Here is a 20,717-nt window from a genome sequence, read left to right as displayed (position 1 = left end):
ATCCTCTGAGGTCAGGAGTTTGAAACTAGCCTGGCCAACATGGTGAAACCTCGTCTCTACTAAAAATACAAAAATTAGCTGGGTGTGGTGGTGCACACCTGTAATCCCAGCTACTCAGGAGGCTGAAGTAGAATTGCTTGAACGCAGGAGGTAGAGGTTGCACTGAACCATTTGAGATGGTGCCACCATACTCGTCTGGGCAAGAGTGAGACTCCGTCTCCAAAAAAAAAACACACACACACACACACAAATAAATAAATAAAAATTAGTGTACGAGACTAACAGCTTGGCAAGTTTTAATATAAGGTCTCCAAGAGTGAAGGGGACAGATAATTTGTCTACAATTTTTACTAAGCAGCTTTTATAGTCAATTCCAGATTTTTCCTTACATTTAGATATTCTCAAAAATTACCCAGATCAGACTCCATTATCAAATTTTGACTTCGAGAAATTGACAGCCCTTCATTATTACTCAGGTCAACCAAACCACAGTAGAGTCCTCCCTTGTCTGCGAGGAGATACATTCCAAGATCCCCCTACAGTGGATACCCAAAGCCACAAACTGTACCAAAGCCTGGCCTAGCCTACATGGCCTTTTTTTTTCTTGGATGGCAAATAGCATATACAGCATGAATATGCTGTATCCAACATTCTCAGTATCCCATCCAAGGTGGGAAGGACAGGATGCCTCTCAGAAAAGCACACAATTTAAAAATTAATAACTCTGAGATTGTGGTTAACCATGGTTGCAGATAAGGGGATACGACTATATTGTTGAGACTATGCTTGTTTGTGAAGCAATGTGTGACTATCTCATAACCATCATCTGATAGTTTGCACATACAGAAGTTGGAAATACAAAATGCTATGTCTGAAATCCAATCAAGGAGAAGTATGTAGGTAGTAATTGCTAAATTATAACATGCTAATTTTAGAAATAAAAATTACAGAGTGAAGGCAAATATCTAAAAAGGACCATAAAAATTGATCAGTAATTGAGACTGAGAGCAGCACTGCCAAGTCACAATAGGATCCTGAATTATACTTAATCTGGTTCTGTGTCTGTAATACAGACTTTTTAAAAAAAATGTCACTTTGAATACGTTGAAGTCAGGAAAATTATAGAAAATAAATGAGTACTAAAAAAACAAAAACAAAACCATAGGATAATTAGGATAATGTCTTTATTAATGAGAATGAAACGTTCATTCCTCCTTCCACTCCTTCTTGTTGGTTTTCTGGACACAGCTCACCTGATCCTGCTAATTAAAGGGTATGATTACTCCAAGGATACAAGAATCAGTTACCAAATTCTCAAACATAACATTATATAACTGTCAAGTGAACTAATATCAAAGAAATCTTATTAATTGGCCAGGCGCGGTGGCTCATGCCTGTAATCCCAGCACTTTGGGAGGCCAAGGAGGGCGGATCATGAGGTCAGGAGATCGAGAGACCATCCTGGCTAACACAGTGAAACCCCATCTCTACTAAAAATTAGCTGGGCGTGGTGGTGGGCGCCTGTAGTCCCAGCTACTCGGGAAGCCGAGGCAGGAGAATCGCTTGAACCCAGGAGGTGGAGGTTGCAGTGAGCAGAGATCGCACCACTGCACTCCAGCCTGGGCAACAAGAGCGAAACTCCGTTTCCGAAAAAAAAAAAAAAGGTTCCTACATTTTTTGTTCCACCCAAGCGCCTTTCTTTCTGAAGACAGTTTAACAGTCTAAGAATCATTCAACTTACCTAGAAACGTTGTCAATCTAACTGCTTGTGGCTTCCCTCCTTGATTGGCTCACGCTGTGTGATGTCTTGAGAAGTATCTATCCACCTATAACAAAAAATGTAACTTGCTCACTGCAGCCTCAACCTCCCAGGATCAAGCAATCCTCCCACCTCAGCCTCCAAGGGAGCTGGGACCACATGCACACACCACCACACCTGGCTATTTTTTTTTTCTGTAGAGACACGGTCTCACTATTTTGCCCAGGCCGGGCTCAAGCAATCTTCCTGCTTCTGCCTCCCAAAGTGCTAGGAATATAGGTGTAAAGCCATCATGCCTGACCTTCTCCTACATTTTCTTTACATCTTTAGAGTGTAAGTAAAAAAAGAATCACGGGAATTTTAGATGGAGTCTAAAATTGAATTGAGTATCGAGAATATGGCCTTTCCCCTTAAGTCAAGCTTTCTTTTCTGTTCTATGTTATATAACCATCCACCTTTTTTGAATTATATTGTTTGACATTTGTATAATGCCTCTCACTTGCTTTCTCACATACATCCCTATTTTCAAACAAAAACAGAGATATTACCTTAGAAAAGGTAAACATCTCAAATACCAAAATTTCACCCCACATATCTAAATGAAATTATTTAAATCAAACTCAAAAGCCTCTAGGGGTTAAGATTTCTAAGGAAACTTACTTCATGTGAACAAGCACTCCAATATCAGCCAACATCAATCATTCTTACCTAAAGAATAATGAGAAAAAGTTAATATAAAAGACAAAGGTATAAAAATAAAGGTCTGAAAATGCTAGTCAACCTCAAAATTTAAAGAGTAAAATTCCAGAGATAAAGATTGGGGGTAAGTTACAGCATTAAAAAAAAATAGGAAGAAACTTCATGGGGGGAAATCTAAATTATTCTTACATAAAATAAGTAGACACCTGAATTAGAATGAAAACTGCATTTTCTTTAAAATGTAAAAGCCTAACTCTTATTTTCACCAGTCTGAGCACAAGTTTGACTGCAACCCAAAATATACTATCCCTTATGTGAAGGTATGTGACAACGTTGACCTCACCAAATGAGTTTTAACATCAGCTCTTTTTTCATATGAAAGCACATACCCTGCTCCCCATTCAAGTATGTCTTCCATTGTCAGGCGGGCTGACCACCTTCAGCAGGAGTCCTCCAAGAATGCCCAACTCCCCTTCCCACAGTACACAAAACGCTGCAGTTGTTGTCCTGCAATCCTTTGTATTTACCTCATTCTTTCCCGTCTAAGTCCTCACTGAGTTTTAAAGTTAGGGCCGGAAAAGCTATGCCTTACTGGGACAGCAAGGAACCAATTATTTTCTGAGGAAGAAGACATTCATTCACCTTCACTATATGCCTGGCAGGGCCACAGTGCACAAAACAAAGATCAGCCTTCATTCAAGTTCCAGGTTTTTCTTCCTCCCTGAATGATTACTGCAAAGGGTATATGAAATAAGAGTTCCCTGTTGCACATGTACCATCCATAAGGGATACTATATCGTTTTGCATTCTTCCCCCCATTCTCCACATTATCCTATCCTACGTCCAAGCCCTTTTCACTCTCAAAAAAAAAATAAAAAAATAAAAAATAAAAAAATCAATCTTTTTTTCAGCACTGGTGTTGAAAAGCAACGCTTTTATGGTTTAACGGTTTACCAGCAACTGTTGAGATTTCCAGTTGAATCTTAAAAATTGCCAATCATTATCTAGCAGCAATGACAGATGATTAGGAGCAGTCAAATCCTCTGCATTATTTCCCTAATAGGCAGCCATTTGAGAACTGCACTAGCTGACATCACTAAAACATTATCAGCTAAAGCCAAAACCAAATAAAGGCCCAGACCAACATCCTGGCTCTCTAAAACCTGTCCAAAATCATTAAGGGAAAGGCAGTAAATGCAGGACTGTGGATCATGTCACTGCAGCTGACAATGATTAACAATAGGAGACATGCAACCCCCATTAAGGTTAAAAGTCCAAAACTAGTCACACGCATCTCTTTATTGGGGAAAAGTGAGACTATTATGCATTCTTGGTAGGTCTGCAACCTTGCATGAAGAGCACCCATTGCATTTCTTTCATCTTTCAGAAAGCACCGGTATCTGTTCCAAGGGCCTAACAGTACGAAAATACATTCTGGCATCACACCTCTGAACCCAAGACTGCTCTCATTAAAAATAATTTTGGTTTGTAACAAGATTATGAAATACAATGCAAGCACCTCGGTATAGCATTATTACTGAAACCCACTTAATTCCCAGCTTTTTGACTGAGTTTTTGTAAAAAACCCACTGCACTAAGATTCACAATTCATTGCTAAATACAAATTAAAGCTAGTAAGAACACACTAACGTCACAAGTTTCTCATTCTAAAGTGCAAAAGCCTAATCATCTTAAAGTGAACAGGACTTTAAGGCAAAATTAACCCCCCACCCCAATGAAGTTCCTGAAGTCCATATATTATACCAAGTACATTCTCTAAAAATTGTTACTGACTGGTAAGAAATAGGCCTGAGTTTTTATTTCTAACACCCAATCACTAAACCACGGCAGCAAGCAATGGCCACCGATTTAATGGATTACGACACAGGAAACCCCAATCAGGGTTCTATGTAATTTAGTGATACTCATGTCACTAATATTGAGCATTACACTTGATCTGCATATTATTGATATGCAGAAGCTAAACTAGTCATCATTTGCTCTTTCATCTATCAGTAGAGTCCAAAGTTGTTTGCTTGAATGGACTACATGTTAAAGTACAAGTCTGTCCCCACCTTGTGAATTGCTTGCCAACGAGTAAGCTCTTTTTCTTGATACACAGAAGAAAATTAACAGTCATGAAGGTTTCATCAGCATTTATGCAAAGTAAACCGCTTTCCAGTTACAGAGTAGAAACATTATACATGAAAGCTGTCTCTCATGCATGCTAGCTAAAAACCAGTTCAGAGACCAAAAAGTTGAAGTGAGGTCTGGAACAACAGTTGATGCAAAGTCCTAAGCAACAGAAGAAGTGCTTTTGAAGACTTAGGTTTTCTTGTAAACATTTTGGACTATAACATCACATCCCTAAAGCTAAGGGAAGCAAATTCAAAAAGCTACTCTGAACATATGCAGTCATCCTACAGAAACGACGATGTCTTATGATTGGGAATGATTCCCAAAATGTATTCGACTGTAGTCAAGTCAATGTTCCACACCACCTTCCCCCAGGTTTAGAGTATAGACATATTTAGACAAGTCCCATCACTTGAACTATTCACATTAGATTCCCATCTAAGCCCAAGTTAGTAACAATGGTGTTTTCATGAAGCCCATGTTTCTAAAAATTTTAAATCGCATTACAAAAAAACCTGTACTTTCAGTTCATCTCAACTCGTAGAATTACCAAGATTGCATACTGAAATTACTGATATTGCCGATCTACGGGCAGGTCAGTTTGCTACAATAAAGACTAATTATCACATGCTACACGGCCCATGTCAAGGTGCTAAAAGCACCCTAGTTCCCAAGTAGAGTTTAGTTCCCTCTCCCCCACACCACTGTGTTCCATGTTATCTTCAGTTACAATGCAACTAAAGGAAACCACACAACTGAGTCAGATATACCAAAGAATCAAGTTTGCACTTTTTATCTGAGAACTGCAACAGCACTGAATTCTGCCTAACAAATTACAGCTCTAACCCCACACCCACACAGTTTTGATGTAAGCTAGCTTTACCATACAAGTGTTAGGTGCTGCACTGTAATTTGTCAGAAGTGTGATGCCAGAATGCCCACGGAATAAAAGTACATAGCAAGTCACCAAGTTAGATTATATTGCTTGTTACCTACCTGTATGCAGTCGGCAATGAGAATCTTGGAGCAAGCAGGAATACTACATCCGGGTCCTAATGTCCATTGCCATTTGCGGTACTACGTTCCTCACAGTTACGCACTGCAGAAATGCTGGCTAAATGCAGTTATGTAGCAGGCCACTACTTTAATAGTGCATAATTGCAGTCCAAGAACACCAGAAGACATTCTGCCACAACTTAGTGGCTTGCCCAAGAAAAGCCAAGTATCTAAATTTTAATCTGCCATAATATGCCACTTAAAAATTGCACAGGCGTAACATTACAATTTCCCCATTTTTTAACTGTTTATATTAGTCGTACAATACATCTATAAAGAGTGGTGGGGTTTGTAGTACTTCTTAGGAGTTTAATAAATGTTCTAAGCAAAGAGGATTATGGTTTCACTAACATGAGCCAATGGGCTATGCTTATAAAATACCTACTAAATACACTGGGGTCTTAAGAGTATGTACTTTGTATAAAGATTGGGAGAAGTAGTATAAAACACAACCAGTGTTCCTCTTAAAATTATGAGACAGTGGAGAAGAGGAAATGGGGACAAGTGGATTCTTTAAATGAGAAAAATGGCTAAAATACTTCAAAACTGCTACCTCCCCTTTCCCACCCCAAGTTTCAGATAAACTACTTATTAAGATTATTTAAATTCACATTAGGCTAAAAACTATCATATATACATTGAAGACTTATTGAAAGTCTATTTGAGTAAGCTTACAACCCTGGGTACATTGCTGTTTCAGTGATTAAAGTCAAATGTCATTTGAAACTAAGCAACATTATTTGCTAAACAACGTTTAGCAACTCTACAGTCCACAATAAGGGTATCAAAAGCCACAACTTTCAGGAGATTATCCATTAGCATCCTTCACCACTCTTCAAAGGTACAGTACTACCAAAAGCTTATTTTAGGGGGTCTGTGCCAGCATCCCTTATAAAGAAAGGCATGTAATCTGAAAAATAAACTGAAACATTAATTTTATAGGCAGATTTTCCCATTTCCCGACCAGCCCCCACCCACACATTCAAAAAGTTCACCCTCTGTGGGTGTCCCATGAACACCCCTTATTTCCTTGTCTTTAGTAGAGTCCCTAACTATATAATTCAACCAAACTGTAATGGATTCCTTTCTAATCAAGACCCTTGTTTCCATACAGAAAATCTCTTATGTATCACCAATTAATGATCTGTTTTGGGACAAAACTTTCTCATTGATATAACCATGGTAAAACTACTCATATTTCCAAGTGTGCTGGTGAATGAAATAATGAGCATTATTTTCTAATGAGATTCTCTCCCTTAGCACACCATGTACCTGTCAGTCATACAACCAGAATTTAGTGAGATGCTTTTATACACTAGTGTTTACTTTCAGCATTACCCTGTTTCCTATGCAGAAAGTGCTCGGATTGTTCCAACAATAGGTCTTCTTTTGTACACAAACACAATACTAAACTTCAGCATGTTAATAAAGGTTTGACTTAGAATTTTTCTTTTGCCAATTAGCACCAAGAACAGAGGTGAAAAGGAGGAAGACACACTCCATAGTAAGAGTTCTATAATGTACAGATTTGAATGGAACATAACTAAGAACAAAGCCAAACCATTCATTTACCTACTGTTAGGAAGTTGTTCCTCTAACATATTTACACTGGGAAATCAGGCTCCCATTATACTAACAGGCAACAATAAACCATCTACTTTAATAGTCAAAGTCTCTTGTTCTAACGGAAGGGGGTTCAATGAAGTTGACAATTAACTGACAACACCATGGAAACATTCCAAGCCTTTAAGGTGGTAGGAAGGGATATTTGTACTGTGTAGCATGAGCAACTTTCTCCAGATTTAGTGCTACATCAAAAGGAAACTAAGTAAAAACAAGTTAACAAATTTACAGTAAGAATGATTATCTGCAACCCTATTTGTTAACAGTCACCACTAGCTCTTAGAAGAGAACCAATAGACTTTTATAGTCCTATAGGTTTTGCCCAACAGAAGTAGCACAAGGAGATGTAAAAGTTACAGAGTACAAATGTATAAATAACTAAACCTACTTCAGTTACTGAACCTTTTTTTTGAGACAGAGTCTCACTCTGTTGCCCAGGCTGGAGTGCAGTGGCACCGTCTCGGCTCATTGACACCTCCACCTCCCAGGTTCAAGCAATTCTCCTGGCTCAGCCTCCCAAGTAGCTGGGATTACAGGCGCCTGCCACCACGCCCAGCTAATTTTTTGTATTTTTTAGTAGAGACAGAGGTTCACCATGTTGGCCAGGCTGGTCTTGAATTCCTGACCTCAGATGATGCACTCGCCTCGGCCTCCCAAAGTGCTGGGATGACAGGCGTGAGCCACCGCGCCCAGCCCAGTTACTAAACCTTCTTATTTTCAAGTTTCATTTTTTAGACTACACCCCATCTTTATAAATCACTTGAATACATGAAAAGGCTTCATGTTTAACAATCTTTAATTCAAATGTGAAAGTTCAATACAAGCCATTTATTGGGCTTGAAATTTGTTGGTCTTTTAAAAACAAGAAATGGGGAAATGCAACAAAATGATCTTTCCACTTTTCAAAAGCTTTCAAGTAAAGGATAGATCATAGGGCCATAAAAGATCCATTTAATCAAACTCACTTTCACCTCCTACCAATTGTCTTACACCCATTCCACAATCTTAATACATATTCCTGAATGAAGATTTACAGTTCAGCTTTGCTTACATAACCATTTAAAAAATACTTAGCACCAGCGTGCTTCCTATATGCCAAACAAATCATGAAACTACTTCAATATGCATTTCTTCTTTTTAAAACAAAGGGGGCAGTTATTTGTAGAAAGCAATACTTAGCCTCCAGATAAATTTCCCAGAAATGGCATACGCCATTCAAAGGCCTAGACACTCTCATGCTTTCAATGTGGAATACCTAGCCTAATGTGCATAGAAGCATGAATGGCAAAGTTGAAGATCAATATAACTATTTTTCTATTTATTTGAAGCACAGTAAAAAAAAAAAATTGGTACACTTTGGAAATTCAGTGGCACAAGGTACACTGCCATAACTTGAGGGACATTATACAGTAAAAAAGGAAAAAAAAAAAAAAAAAGGAAAAAAAATTCTCCTGTTCCAAACACTGCATTACATCATTTTACCTGCCCAAACAGACCATTTACAAATATTAGGTCAATAAACTGCTAACATCCATAAAAAGGTAGCTTTCTTACTAAAATGCAAGAATTTAAAAGATTGGTATCTAAACAAAAGACAAAACAAACTGGAATGAAAGCCTAAATATCACATCTAAAACCGGGGTTTTTTGTTTGGGCCTTCGTACTCTTCTCTCCCTCTACCATATCCTGCTGGAGTTCCAGGCCCCATTCCTCTAGGACCCTGTCCACCCACAGGCCCCGCACCTCCCTGCCCAAAGCGCTCAGTACGCTATTGGAACAGTAATTAACAGTTCATTATAAGTAGTTGATGTCCATGTGTGTTAAGTAAATATTTTAGAAGGTTCCGTAGTCAACGTTCGTCGATACAATCACCAATGAGTCGATCCACAGGTACCGGGAACATAGAAAGGAAAAAAGGGTAATTTGAAAATTAGTTTACGATAATACATGCCTTGTGGTATGTTCCCACTTGAGCCATTCTCATACACCTGTTTCAAAGAACAGATCTTCCCTGTAGTGCTAAAAAATTTAAGAATTAGTGCAGATGTGAAAATCCATTCCAAAATGAGTTCTAAGAAATTTCACATCAGATTAACCCAATGAAAAGCTTGCAAACTCTCACTTTCAACATCTGAACAGGAAATTTAATTTCCAAGTAAGCCTAACAAGCCCAACCAGAGATTCAATTCACTCAATGAAGTGACAAAGACCTACTCACCAGTTAGTGGCATGCGCTGCTTAAGAAACCTTGTGCTTTTCAAGATCTTAAGACACATCTGCTAAGTTGCAGAAAACTTAAAAGGTTGAAAGTTTTAATAAAATGCTACCAGACTACAAAAAGAAAAAGCATAAAAGACTAATAGATTTAGTCACTTAACCGGCACAATAACTTGATCAAAAAACTTGTGTTGCCAAATTCTCACAGGCATGCTACCTTCAGAGCCATCACTATATACCCAGAGACAATTACGTTCTCAGCACTATCCTATATTGTTGCAAACTGAATGAACAAACCCCACCCACCTTCATCAGTCCATCTTTTCCCTTAGGTCTTTGAAAAGTACAGACACTTTGCTGTAATTCCATGTTTTAGATACTTCCCAAACAGTGAAACACGAAGCTAAAGTAACTGCAATAAAGCAGTGAGTGACTTCATTATTCCCATCTAGTTTTAGGTAATTCTAGAGACAGAAGTTTTCAATAGAAACATATGTGCCTCAACAGCAGACCCCTCAGGTATGCAAACACAGCAGCCTACACTGTTTTTCTCATTCCATTTATAACAGACCAGTTACTATGAGTATTACTCCAAATAAAAAACTAAAATGGCAGCAGGGTTTAACTATTCCTATACACAATTTCAACTTCTTTTAAACAAAATACTATAGAGCTACTCAAAATGACGAAACCGTAATCTTTTTTATAAGATTTTTTACAAAATCTTACAAATTACAGGGTTTTTGGCTCATTGTTCTGTGTTCTACCTCTAAGAGCTAAAAAAAAGAAAAATTTGGGGCTTTCATAATTATGTTAATTACAACAGCTGAGAACCCAGGCACTATCAGCTACCTGTTACCTAGAATATAAACCTTTAATTGTGAGAACATAAGGTCAAATTAGATTTTACACATTACCTAACCATCGGTCTTTAGAAAGATTATTAAACCAAAATGTTACCCACATACTCTGAAAAATCTGAAGAAAGCCCATAGTATTACATTTTACCCAACCAGCCATTTATAATTCTAACTTTAATTCCCAAAAAGTCTTAGGTAGATTGTAAACAGGTGAAGCCCTATACTAAATCCTTATGTTTCTATTTATAAAATGAATCTTATGAGCTACACACTGCAGCTCCCCTACTTTGCCAAAAGCCTGTGGTGAACTCATCACATTCAATTCAGCTATAAAAATGCACTCTCTAAACCCACCAAAATTCAGTCCTAGCGATTTGTAAAGCCCTAACGCAGCCACTCATACCAGTTCAACTGATTGTTCTAAGCATCTGACAGGCTGTATTTACAGCTGAAACATGATAGCATCAAGAAGGTTCAGATCAAATGCACACCGTTAGTATGCTTAAAAATTATTGTTGATTTTTGCTACTCTGTAGCAAAATGGAGATGTCAGTTGATTTTAGAAGGTATACCTACAGACAGGCCCAACAGGTGGGAAACGACGAGTCAAAACATTCAATTCCCTTTTCACAAGGTAGAAGCCACACCAAATATAGGTCAAAGTCCTACACATCACTAAAATATGCCTAAAGCTTCAAACTACAAGTCTGATTCCTACTTATGGCAAATACCAGCTTAAAGAATGACAATTTGCCATTTGATTATTCTCACTTCGATGTAGAATAATCAGATACATTATCTAGCATCTAGAATTTGGATTTGCCATGCACTACAGTTCAAAAGCACCTAAATCTACTTATTGCCAAAGGTAATTCCACATACTACTAACAGCATTGACCCCTTGTTGGCAACCTGTTTAGGTTACCACACACCGAGTTCTTCTATGTTGCCAAAGTATTCCTCAATATTACATATTTATGTATGAAATTGGTAGGGGAAACTAAGAGGTCCAGTCACCTACTTAAAAAAAAAAAAAAAAAACACACACACCTAAGTTGTGAAAATGAGATTTTCCTTGGTACTACGTCCCACAGGATACATTACCATGTCACTTCCCATCATGGAACCACTCATGGTTGCTGGTGGAACGCCAGGATTAGCTTCATAACCTATGCCACCACCACCACCTAGAGGTGGAAATTTCTGGCCTCCTGATCCATAGGGATCTAGAAAACAAAAATAGTGGTTACAACTCCACCAGAACACCACTCTCTACTTATATCGTTAAATTTAAATTTCATACTTACCTCCCATGTTCATTGCTCCTCCGCCACCCATTCTCATGTCTCTTTCCCTCTGCAAGAAAAAAAATTCCTTTCAATATACCAGTACTACACCCACACCAAGCATTCTTAAGAACTGAAAAATTTTCAAGAGTTAAATAAAAAAACACAGTAAAGTTCAAAAGTTCATCATCTGAATTATTTTTGAAATCAATATTCTGAAAACTAAATTACACTCAATTATCCAAAGACCTATAAAACTTCCTATTCAAGACTGGGAGAGGTGGCTCACGCCTGTAATCCCAGCACTTTGGGAGGCCAAGGCAGGCAGATCATCTGAGGTCAGGAGTTCGAGACCAGCCTGACCAACATGGCAAAACGCCATCTCTACTAAAAATAAAAAAATTAGCCGAGCGTGGTGGCAGGCACTTGTAATCCCAGCTACTCAGGAGGCTGAGGCAGGAGAATCACTTGAACCCAGGAAGTGGAGGTTGCAATGAGCCAAGATCAAGCCACTGCACTCTACCCTGGGTGACAAGAGCAAAACTCTTTGTATCCAAACACAAAAAACTTTCTATTCAATTAAATCCTCTGACCCATACAAGACAATCAAACATACTATACTCAATTAAAAAAAAAAACAAAAACAAAACCCCAGAAAATCACTGTAATTTGATATTTAAATTTCCTGTATTTCCTTCTAGGTACCTGCAAGTTCTATAGACAACTGCAATTAGAAGGCAGTCAAGGTTGACTTACTGGATCCATGTAGCCCATTCGGCTGTAACTTTCCTCTCTTTGGCGCCTCATTTGTTCTTCCATCTCACGTTGACGAATCATCATCTCTTCCTCTCTTCTACGTCGTTCTTCCTCTTGCCTAGAAATACCCATCAAGCACATAACTGAAGTGTTATCCACATCTTTTAGAATTCAATGTGAAGAAACTTAGCAGTTGGCCTAAGAACTAGGTTAGAGCTAAAAAACACAAAGGCTTAGAGTGAGTCTAGGGGCATAGTACTAAAGACATTCTGGCAAAGAACGTAGGCTTTATTAAGGAAAATAAACACTGACATAATATTTAACCTTTGTATTTTACCTGACCTGAAAAACTAAGTACATCTTTTTCCTAAATGTCAGAATATAAATGTTAGTGCATAAATCAAGGTTTAAGACCAGGGTTGGTAGTTCATGCCTGTAATCTCATAATCTCAGTACTTCAGGAGGCCACGAGTTTGACACCAGCCTAGACTCCATCTCCACAAAAAAGAAAAAAAAAAAAAAAACTTAGCTGGGGGGTGGTGGCCTGTGCCTGAAGTCCCAGCTGCTCAGGAGGATTGCTTGAGCTCAGGAGTTTGAGACTACAGTGAGCTATGATCATGCCACTGCACTTCAGCCTGGGCCCACCTCAAAAAAGGAAGAAAAAAATGGCCAAGTATGGTGGCTCATGCCTGTAATCCTAGCACTTTGGCAGGCAGAGGCAGGCAAATCACTTGAGGTCAGGAGTTCAAGGCCAGCCTGGCCAATGTGGCAAAACCCCGTATCTACTAAAAATACAAAAAGAATTAGCCAGGTGTCGTGACACATGCCTGCAATCCCAGCTACTCGGGAGGCTGAGGCAAGAGAATCACTTGAACCCAGGAAGCAGAGGTTGTGGTGAGCTGAGATTGCACCACTGCACTCCAACCTGGGCAACAGAGTGATACAGGTTTGTTGTTGTTTTGTTTTTGAGACAGAGTCTCGCTCTGTCGCCCAGGCTGGAGCGCAGTGGCACAATCTCAGCTCACTGCAAGCTCCGTCTCCCGGCTTCACGCCATTCTCCTGCCTCAGCCTCCCGACTACAGGCACGTGTGACCACGCCCAGCTAATTTTTTGTATTTTCAGTAGAGATCGGGTTTCACCATGTTAGCCAGGATGGTCTCCATCTCCTGACCCCGTGATCCGCTCGTCTCGGCCTCCCAAAGTGCTGGGATTACAGGCGTGAGCCACTGTGCCCAGCCAGAGTGATACACTTCTAAGGAAATAAAAAAAAAAAATGAAGGTTTAAACCTTAAACACAATTTTACCTCAACTGCATTTCTTTACGTTTCTGCATTTCTTGATTATGAAGTTCTTCCATGCGTCTTAATTCTTCCTGTCGTCTCATCAGATCTGAACATTGGAAAATATTTTGGATTCTCATTAACAAGGTTCTAACAGGGTGAAAAAACAATTGACCTTAGCAGTGATGTAGCAGTGATGTTCATGCAGAGATCTTTTTACCTTGGCGCAAAAGATTTGCCTGATGTTCATGATAAGCATCTTCCATTTCACTTTCCAATTTATCTTTTGCATCCTTCATGTTTTTTTCAACTTGTTCCCTTTGCTGTTTTTCCATTTCATCCAAAGACTTCCATCGCTGAGAATATTCGTACTCAAATGTGCCATGCTGGGCAAAACGAGGAGGGGTTTCTCTCTCCCTAACAATACACAAAATTTAAACATGAACCAATTTGTGAATGCATATCAGAAAATACTTGACCTCATACTGGTCTTTTTCCTGTTCTATTTCTTGTAAAGAGTACAAAAAGCAAAAGTTATCCGGATTCATCTAAAAATATCTTCACAGCAAAAATACTCAGAATACTCAGCAAAAGAGAATACAGGCACTGGAGATAAATCCTACCTTCCTGACTTTCTAATTCTGTTTTCCTCTAGCCAAATTCCTTACTGAGGCTTATTTGTTCCACCCATAAAAATGTACTCCACGCCAGGTGCGGTGGCTCACCCCTGTAATCCCTGCACTTTGGGAGGCCAAGGCAGGTGGATCACCTGAGGTCATGAGTTCAAGACCCATTGGGCCAACATGCTGAAACCCCATCTCCACTAAAAATACAAAAAATTAGCCGGGCAGTGGCAGGCACCTGTAATCCCAGCTATTCTGGAGGCCTGAGGCAAGAGAATCACTTGAACCCAGGAGGCAGAGGTTGCAGTGAGCTGAGATCAAGCTACTGCACTTCAGCCTGGGCAACAACAGTGAAACTCCAGCTTGGGGTGGGGAAGTACTTTGGCCAGGCACAGCGCCTCATGCCTGTATCCCAGTACTTTGAGAGGCTGAGGTGGGCGACTCACTTGAGGCCAGCAGTTCGAAACCAGCCTAGCAACATGGTGAAAGCCCATCTTTACTAAAAATAGAAAATGAGCCGGGACTGGTGGCGCATGCCTGTAATCCCAGCTACTTGGGAGGCTGAGGCAGGAGAATCGTTTGAACCCGGGAGGCAGACGTTGCAATGAGGTGAGATCATGCCACTGCACTCCGGCCTGGGCAACAGAGACTCTCAGTCACACACATGACTTTATGCCATCATTGTAGAGACACAACAGGATTGCATGTGAACGTACCCCCTCAGAAACAAACAGCCATCTGAGTAACAGCTTCAAATCTTTCTCAGCCTGAGATTTTTTACTAAGAAACATATCTACATCAAATAATTTTGCATATTTTAAGCAAAATTGGAAAATTACTAAAACAAATTTCTCCTTTACACTTAAAAACTGCCAAAAAGTTTCATCAATCTTACTTTTGATACATTGGATTCTTCTGGGCAAGTTTTTCAGGAAGACCATCTTCATCATCTAGTTGTTCAAGTGGTTCCACGATGACTGGACGAGGAGTCCTAACAACAAAAATGGTTCCATCTTAGCTTTGTTTCAGTTTTATTGCCACCATCTCATGTAAGTCGATAGAAATTATTACAATAAACAAGACAACTTACGTTGTCAGCAAGAAAACACCTTCACTGCATCGTTCAAATGCCTTTCTTGCTGCTGGCTTAGAAGCAAATTCAACAATGCCTTTCCCTGTAGATCTTCCACGATCATCCACTATTACAACAGCCCTTTCAATAGGACCAAACTGGCTAAAGGCTTCTTCCAACAGTTCATTGGAAACGTAAGGTGAAAGATTACGAACAGAAAGGGCAGCAGCATGTGTGGCAAAGCGAACTCGGAGCTGTCTACCTCTCATGGGTGTATCATCAAGTTCCGCTTTGGCTATTTCAGCCAAAGCTCTAGATTCCTGTAAGTATCAGAGACACTCATGTTAACAACCTCAAAATTGGTTGATGTCTACTCTTAAATTGTCATAAGCCTACTTCCTACTCCTTTCCTTCTTCCAGCTCAGTGCAAGCATTATCTTTAGGCAGCACCCGCTAACATGACTTAGTTTACCCACCCTATCCCTCTTTTCTCTTGGGTAGCAACAATTATGCATTATATCGCAGACGTATTTTTCCTGTAAGAATGGTGAAAATCTAAAAGACCAATTTACTCTCCCCAGTTTAAAAACCAAGCCTAGCCGGGCGCGGTGGCTCAAGCCTGTAATCCCAGCACTTTGGGAGGCTGAGACGGGCGGATCACGAGGTCAGGAGATCGAGACCATCCTGGCTAACACGGTGAAACCCCGTCTCTACTAAAAAATACAAAAAAAAAAAAAACTAGCCAGGAGAGGTGGCGGGCGCCTGTAGTCCCAGCTACTAGGAGGCTGAGGCAGGAGAATGGCATGAACTCGGGAGGCAGAGCTTGCAGTGAGCTGAGAACCGGCCACTGCACTCCAGCCTGGGCGACAGAGCGAGACTCCGTCTCAAAAAAATAAATAAATAAATAAATAAAAAAAATAAAAAAATAAAAACCAAGCCTTCAGCGTTTGTAGTGACGACAAAAGAAAAAAAAAAAAACCCCACCCCTTCTAATTCTACGTAAAATCAAACAATTACACTCACAAGCTTAATAAATCCGAATCCTTTGCCTTTGTTGATAAATACTTCTCCTGGTTCTCCATATTTAGCAAATAGTCTTTTGAATTCATCCTCCGTGATATCAGCAGGTAGATTCCCAACAAACAACCGACATCGCTGTGTGTAAGTTTTCTCTCCAGGCCTTCTCAAAAGAGACAAGTTGGCTTTAAACCCCTAATGAAAAAAGAAAGAAGTTTTCAAACACCAGAGACCTCTGCAAGTGAAAATCCCCAAGATAGTATTTTCTCATCTGAAACTTATCAGTTGCTTTTCTGTGCCGTTTGGTCACAATCAAGGTTTTACTATGTGAGATTTCTAACACGAGCAACTATCTTAACATCGAAAAAGGAGCCCCGTCATCCAGAATGCTCGAAAACAGACACTTCCCCAAAGAGCAGACGTCCATCAGCAACTCTGTCAGCCACATATGTTTAGAGTCCCTAACAAAATCTAAATCGTATTATGAAAATTAAAATAAGAAAACAGCATTAAGTCCAAATGCCACTGTCACCTACACGATATGCGCCTTCGCTTTTACGGAACTTCCCGATTCTCTTCAAAACTATGCCGCACGCTCTGCACTACGCCGGTTCCAGGGACAAGCTACCTTCCGCCGGGCAGACCACAGCGGCACTTCCTTCCGAAAGGAGACCTCCCCTAGCCTTCCGCCCGCCCAGAGAGCAAGGCGCGGCGGCGGCCAATCCCCGGCCGACTGACGAGCCCGCGACGCCGCCCCGCCCCCACGGCGGCGCGCGCAGGCGCCCCTTCCGGCGGCCGACAAAATGGAAGCCCAGCGCAGGGGCGGGGGCGAGGAGGGGGCCGCCGCCATCTTAGGGGAGCCGACGCGTCGCTCCCATAGACACTCACCTCCGAGTCCGAGATCTTCTCCTCGCTGCGGCCGCCGGGCCCCCCGGGCGGGGGCCCCTGGTGGTGCTGCTGGTGGTAGGGCGGGTGGTGCTGGCGGCCCCCGCGGGGCTCCCCGCCGCCTCGATGCGGCGGCTTGGGGTGGCCGCCAGGGGTACTTAGGCTCGGGCCGCCACCTGGCTTCGGCCCGCCAGGCATTTTGCCGCCTTTGGGACCGCCCGGACCTGGGCCCTGCTTAGGCCCTGGACCCGGGCCCGGGCCTGCCGCGGGCGGCGGCGGCGGGCCTCCGGCCTGAGGAGGTGTGGTAGGGACCCCGCTGCTTGGCGGGGTGGGTGGCGGCGCCCCAGGAGGGGCCGAGGTGACTGCTGGCGGCGGGGTCGGCGTCGGGCCTGGCCCGGACCCTGGCGGGGCCCCCGATGTCGGCGGAGTGGCGGGCGGGGCCGAACTGGAGGCTGGCGGCGCGCTGCCTACTCCGGGAGCGGGGCCGGGTCCCTGAGCAACGACGGGCTTGGAAGAGTCCTGCGGCGGTGGCGGCGGCTGCTGCTGCTGATGCGGCTGTGGATGCGGCGGCGGCTGATGCGGTGGCGGCTGCTGTGGCGGTGGTTGCTGCGGTGGTGGCTGTTGCTGCTGTTGGTGTGGAGGCGGTGGCGGGATCGGAGGCTTAGGGCCGCTCTGGCCCGGGCCAGGACCCATGGGGCCGCGATTCTGATTGAGGCCCATGCCCGGCGGCGGAGAACGGAAGTCGTGGAGGCCGCCGCGGCCGCCGCCTCCTCCGCGCCTGTGGAAGCCGCCACCGCCACCGCCACGACTCCGGAACCGATCCCGAGACATGTCTGTGGTCAAGGGGCGGTCGAGGCAGAAGCGAAGAAGACGCTCAGGAAACGTGGAGGCCACCTTGCTTCTCACAAAATGGCGGATGACACAGGCGGCGCGCCGCCTTTGTCCTCTTCTTATATAGGCCAGCGGACACGGCCCCGCCTACTCCTCGACCGACAGTTCCAATAGCCAATTGCAATTACTATGCTTGATGACGCTAAGTTGCGAAACTCTGATCTTTCCTATTGGTCCCTGAGTGAGAGGCGGGAGGCATGGAGGGACTGAAGTTTCCAGTTGGCCAATGAGCGAAGAAGGCGTTGACTGTAGACCACTATGATTTGTTAGGAGAAATTTGAATGGGTATGCCAAGGCAATTTTCACTTGCAAGCAAATAACCAGGTCCCTATCCGGTCCTGGGGAGAAGCGTTGGAGGTCTCTTTTCCTTCTTGATTTCCCCTAGGAGCAATCTGCTATCCTTGCCCAGAAAAACAGATGTTTTCCCATTCAAAGTCAGAAATTTAGTGCCTGCTATCTACCCTACCTAGTGCCAAGTCAATGAAAGGAGAGAAGTAAAATCTTACCTATTTCAAAAGCACGCAGTCTTAGCTGATTTCATTATGGAACCTCATAGGAATACAGATTTATTGTAGCAGTATAAACTTTTCAATAGGCTTTTGTGGGTGCGCTCATTGTTCAAAAAGAGGCTTTGTACGCACACGTTTACAAACACCAATCACCGGAGGAATGTAAATATTCCACTCAACACTTTACGAACAGACTAAAGTATTTAAATTACAATGTTAGGCCGGGTGCTGTGGCTCACGCCTGTAATCCCAGCACTTTGGGACGCTGAGGCGGGCAGATCACCTGAGGTCGGGAGTTCGAGACCAGCCTGGCCAACATGGCGAAACCCCGTCTTTACTAAAAAATACAAAAAATTGGGTGTAGTGGCTCACGCCTGTAATCCCAGCACTTTGGGAGGCCAAGGTGGATGGATCACGAGGTCAGGAATTCGAGACTAGCCTGTCCAGTATGGTGAAACCCCATCTCTAGTAAAAATACAAAAATTAGCTGGGCGTGGTAGCGCGTGCCTGTAGTCCCAGCTACTCAGGAGGCTGAGGCAGGAGAATGGCATGAACCCAGGAGCAGAGGTTTCAGTGAGCCGAGATTGTGCCACTGCACTCCAACTGATCTCGAACTCCTGACCTCAAGTGATCCACCCACCTAGGCCTCCCAAAGTGCTGGGATTACAGGGGTGAGCCACCACACCCAGCCTGTATTTCACAATCTCTAGTTTGTTTGAGGTCCGCAGACCTTTTGGGGAATCATTCCTCCCTCAACATTAGCTCCTAGCTTATTACCTCCTTTTCTGCCTCTAACTCTCTTCTTTCAATATCCAGGGAGGACTGGGCGTGGTGGCTGGTGGTTGTAATCCCAACACTTTGAGGGACTGAGGCGGGAGAGTCACTTGAGTTCAGGAGTTCGAGACCGGCCTGGCCAACGTGGCAAAACCCCCTCTCTAGTAAAGATACAAAAATTAGCGGGGCGTGGTGGCATGGGCCTGTAATCCCAGCTACTCGGGAGGCTGAGGCAGGAGAATCGCTTGAACCCAGGAGGCAGATGTTGCAGTGAGCCAAGATCGCACCATTGCACTCCAGCCTGGGCACAGAGTGAGACTCCGTCTCAAAAAAAAACAAAAAAAAATCCAGGCAGATGACCCACCCAACACCCTAATACTCAGTTCCTTACCTCCTTCAATAGTATTTCCTTCTAAGCTGTATCAACCACCCCGTCTCCCACCCTCCCCTCATCACACTTACCCCTGTTTACTATTACCAGTAACTGCATTATCTCTGAAATCTTTTTTTTTTTTTTTTGAGGCGGAGTCTCGCTTTGTCGCCCGGACTGGAGTGCAGTGGCCGGATCTCAGCTCACTGCAAGCTCCGCCTCCCGGGTTTACGCCATTCTCCTGCCTCAGCCTCCCAAGTAGCTGGGACTACAGGCGCCTGCCACCTCGCCCGGCTAGTTTTTGTATTTTTAGTAGAGACGGGGTTTCACCGTGTTAGCCAGGATGGTCTCGATCTCCTGACCTCGTGATCCGCCCGTCTCGGCCTCCCAAAGTGCTGGGATTACAGGCTTGAGCCACCGCACCCGGCCTATCTCTGAAATCTTTAGTTCAAGCATTTCTCTTACTGATCATCACTTTTCCTTCTGGCTCACACAGCATAGTAACCTCATGATTCTTTTTATTATTATTATTTTTGGGGGGGGGACAGAGTCTCACTCTGTCACCCAGGCTGCAGTGCAGTGGCATGATCTCAGTTCACTTCAACCTCTGCCTCCTGGGTTCAAGCTATTCTGCTGCCTCAGCCTCCCAAGTAGCTGGGACAACAGGCACGTGCCACCATGCCCAGCTAATTTTTTAACTTTGAGTGGAGGCGGAGTTTCACCATGTTGGCCAGGATGGTCTTGAACTCCTGACTTCAGATGATCCACCCCCGCCTTAGCCTCCCAAAGTGCTGGGATTACGGATGTGAGCCACCATGCCCTGCTCAGGTCTGAGATATCCAGCTATTTATTAGACATTGCCAACTGGAGACGACTTAGTTGATATATTAGTTTTTTTTTTTTT

General features: G+C 42.8%; 1 protein-coding gene across 9 annotated transcripts; it reads right to left on the bottom strand.

Moving 5' to 3' along the window:
* Window positions 1-1,165: 1,165 nt before the first annotated feature.
* SFPQ (splicing factor proline and glutamine rich) lies at window positions 1,166-18,217 on the bottom strand. 9 transcript variants are annotated; one of them, XR_004440963.1, is made up of 13 exons: window positions 17,273-18,190; window positions 16,391-16,579; window positions 15,386-15,687; window positions 15,191-15,286; window positions 13,893-14,089; window positions 13,697-13,781; window positions 12,393-12,510; window positions 11,658-11,706; window positions 11,455-11,576; window positions 3,101-9,041; window positions 2,420-2,467; window positions 1,742-1,826; window positions 1,168-1,262 (listed from the first exon to the last, which is right to left on the bottom strand). XR_004440963.1 is itself a non-coding variant. In XM_033227162.1 (11 exons), exons 1-10 carry the CDS (start codon window positions 18,098-18,100, stop codon window positions 2,444-2,446), a joined length of 2,010 nt encoding a protein of 669 aa, XP_033083053.1. In that variant the 5' UTR covers window positions 18,101-18,217; the 3' UTR covers window positions 1,168-1,262; window positions 2,420-2,443. The 9 variants fall into 9 exon arrangements, 1 of the variants encoding a protein (XP_033083053.1); XR_004440964.1 differs by having other exon boundaries at window positions 1,168-1,259; XR_004440962.1 differs by having other exon boundaries at window positions 5,591-9,041.
* Between the last annotated feature and the right edge of the window lie 2,500 nt (window positions 18,218-20,717).

Source organism: Trachypithecus francoisi, unplaced genomic scaffold (assembly GCF_009764315.1).
Source record: "Trachypithecus francoisi isolate TF-2019V2 unplaced genomic scaffold, Tfra_2.0 Lachesis_group12, whole genome shotgun sequence".
Classification (NCBI taxonomy): Eukaryota; Metazoa; Chordata; class Mammalia; order Primates; family Cercopithecidae; genus Trachypithecus; species Trachypithecus francoisi.
This window is presented reverse-complemented; position numbering and strand designations above follow the sequence as displayed.

What these genes read in the sequence shown, in the direction of transcription:
- SFPQ (XM_033227162.1), bottom strand. Translation starts at nt 18,100, where the DNA reads ATGTCTCGGGATCGGTTCCGGAGTCGTGGCGGTGGCGGTGGCGGCTTC. An exon ending in GGCAAATCTTTTGCGCCAAG is followed by an intron (nt 13,782 to 13,892) that starts GTAAAAAGATCT and finishes TCCAATGTTCAG; the next exon opens with ATCTGATGAGACGACAGGAA. An exon ending in CCATGATGGGAAGTGACATG is followed by an intron (nt 2,468 to 11,454) that starts GTAATGTATCCT and finishes ATTATTCTTTAG; the next exon opens with GTAAGAATGATTGATGTTGG.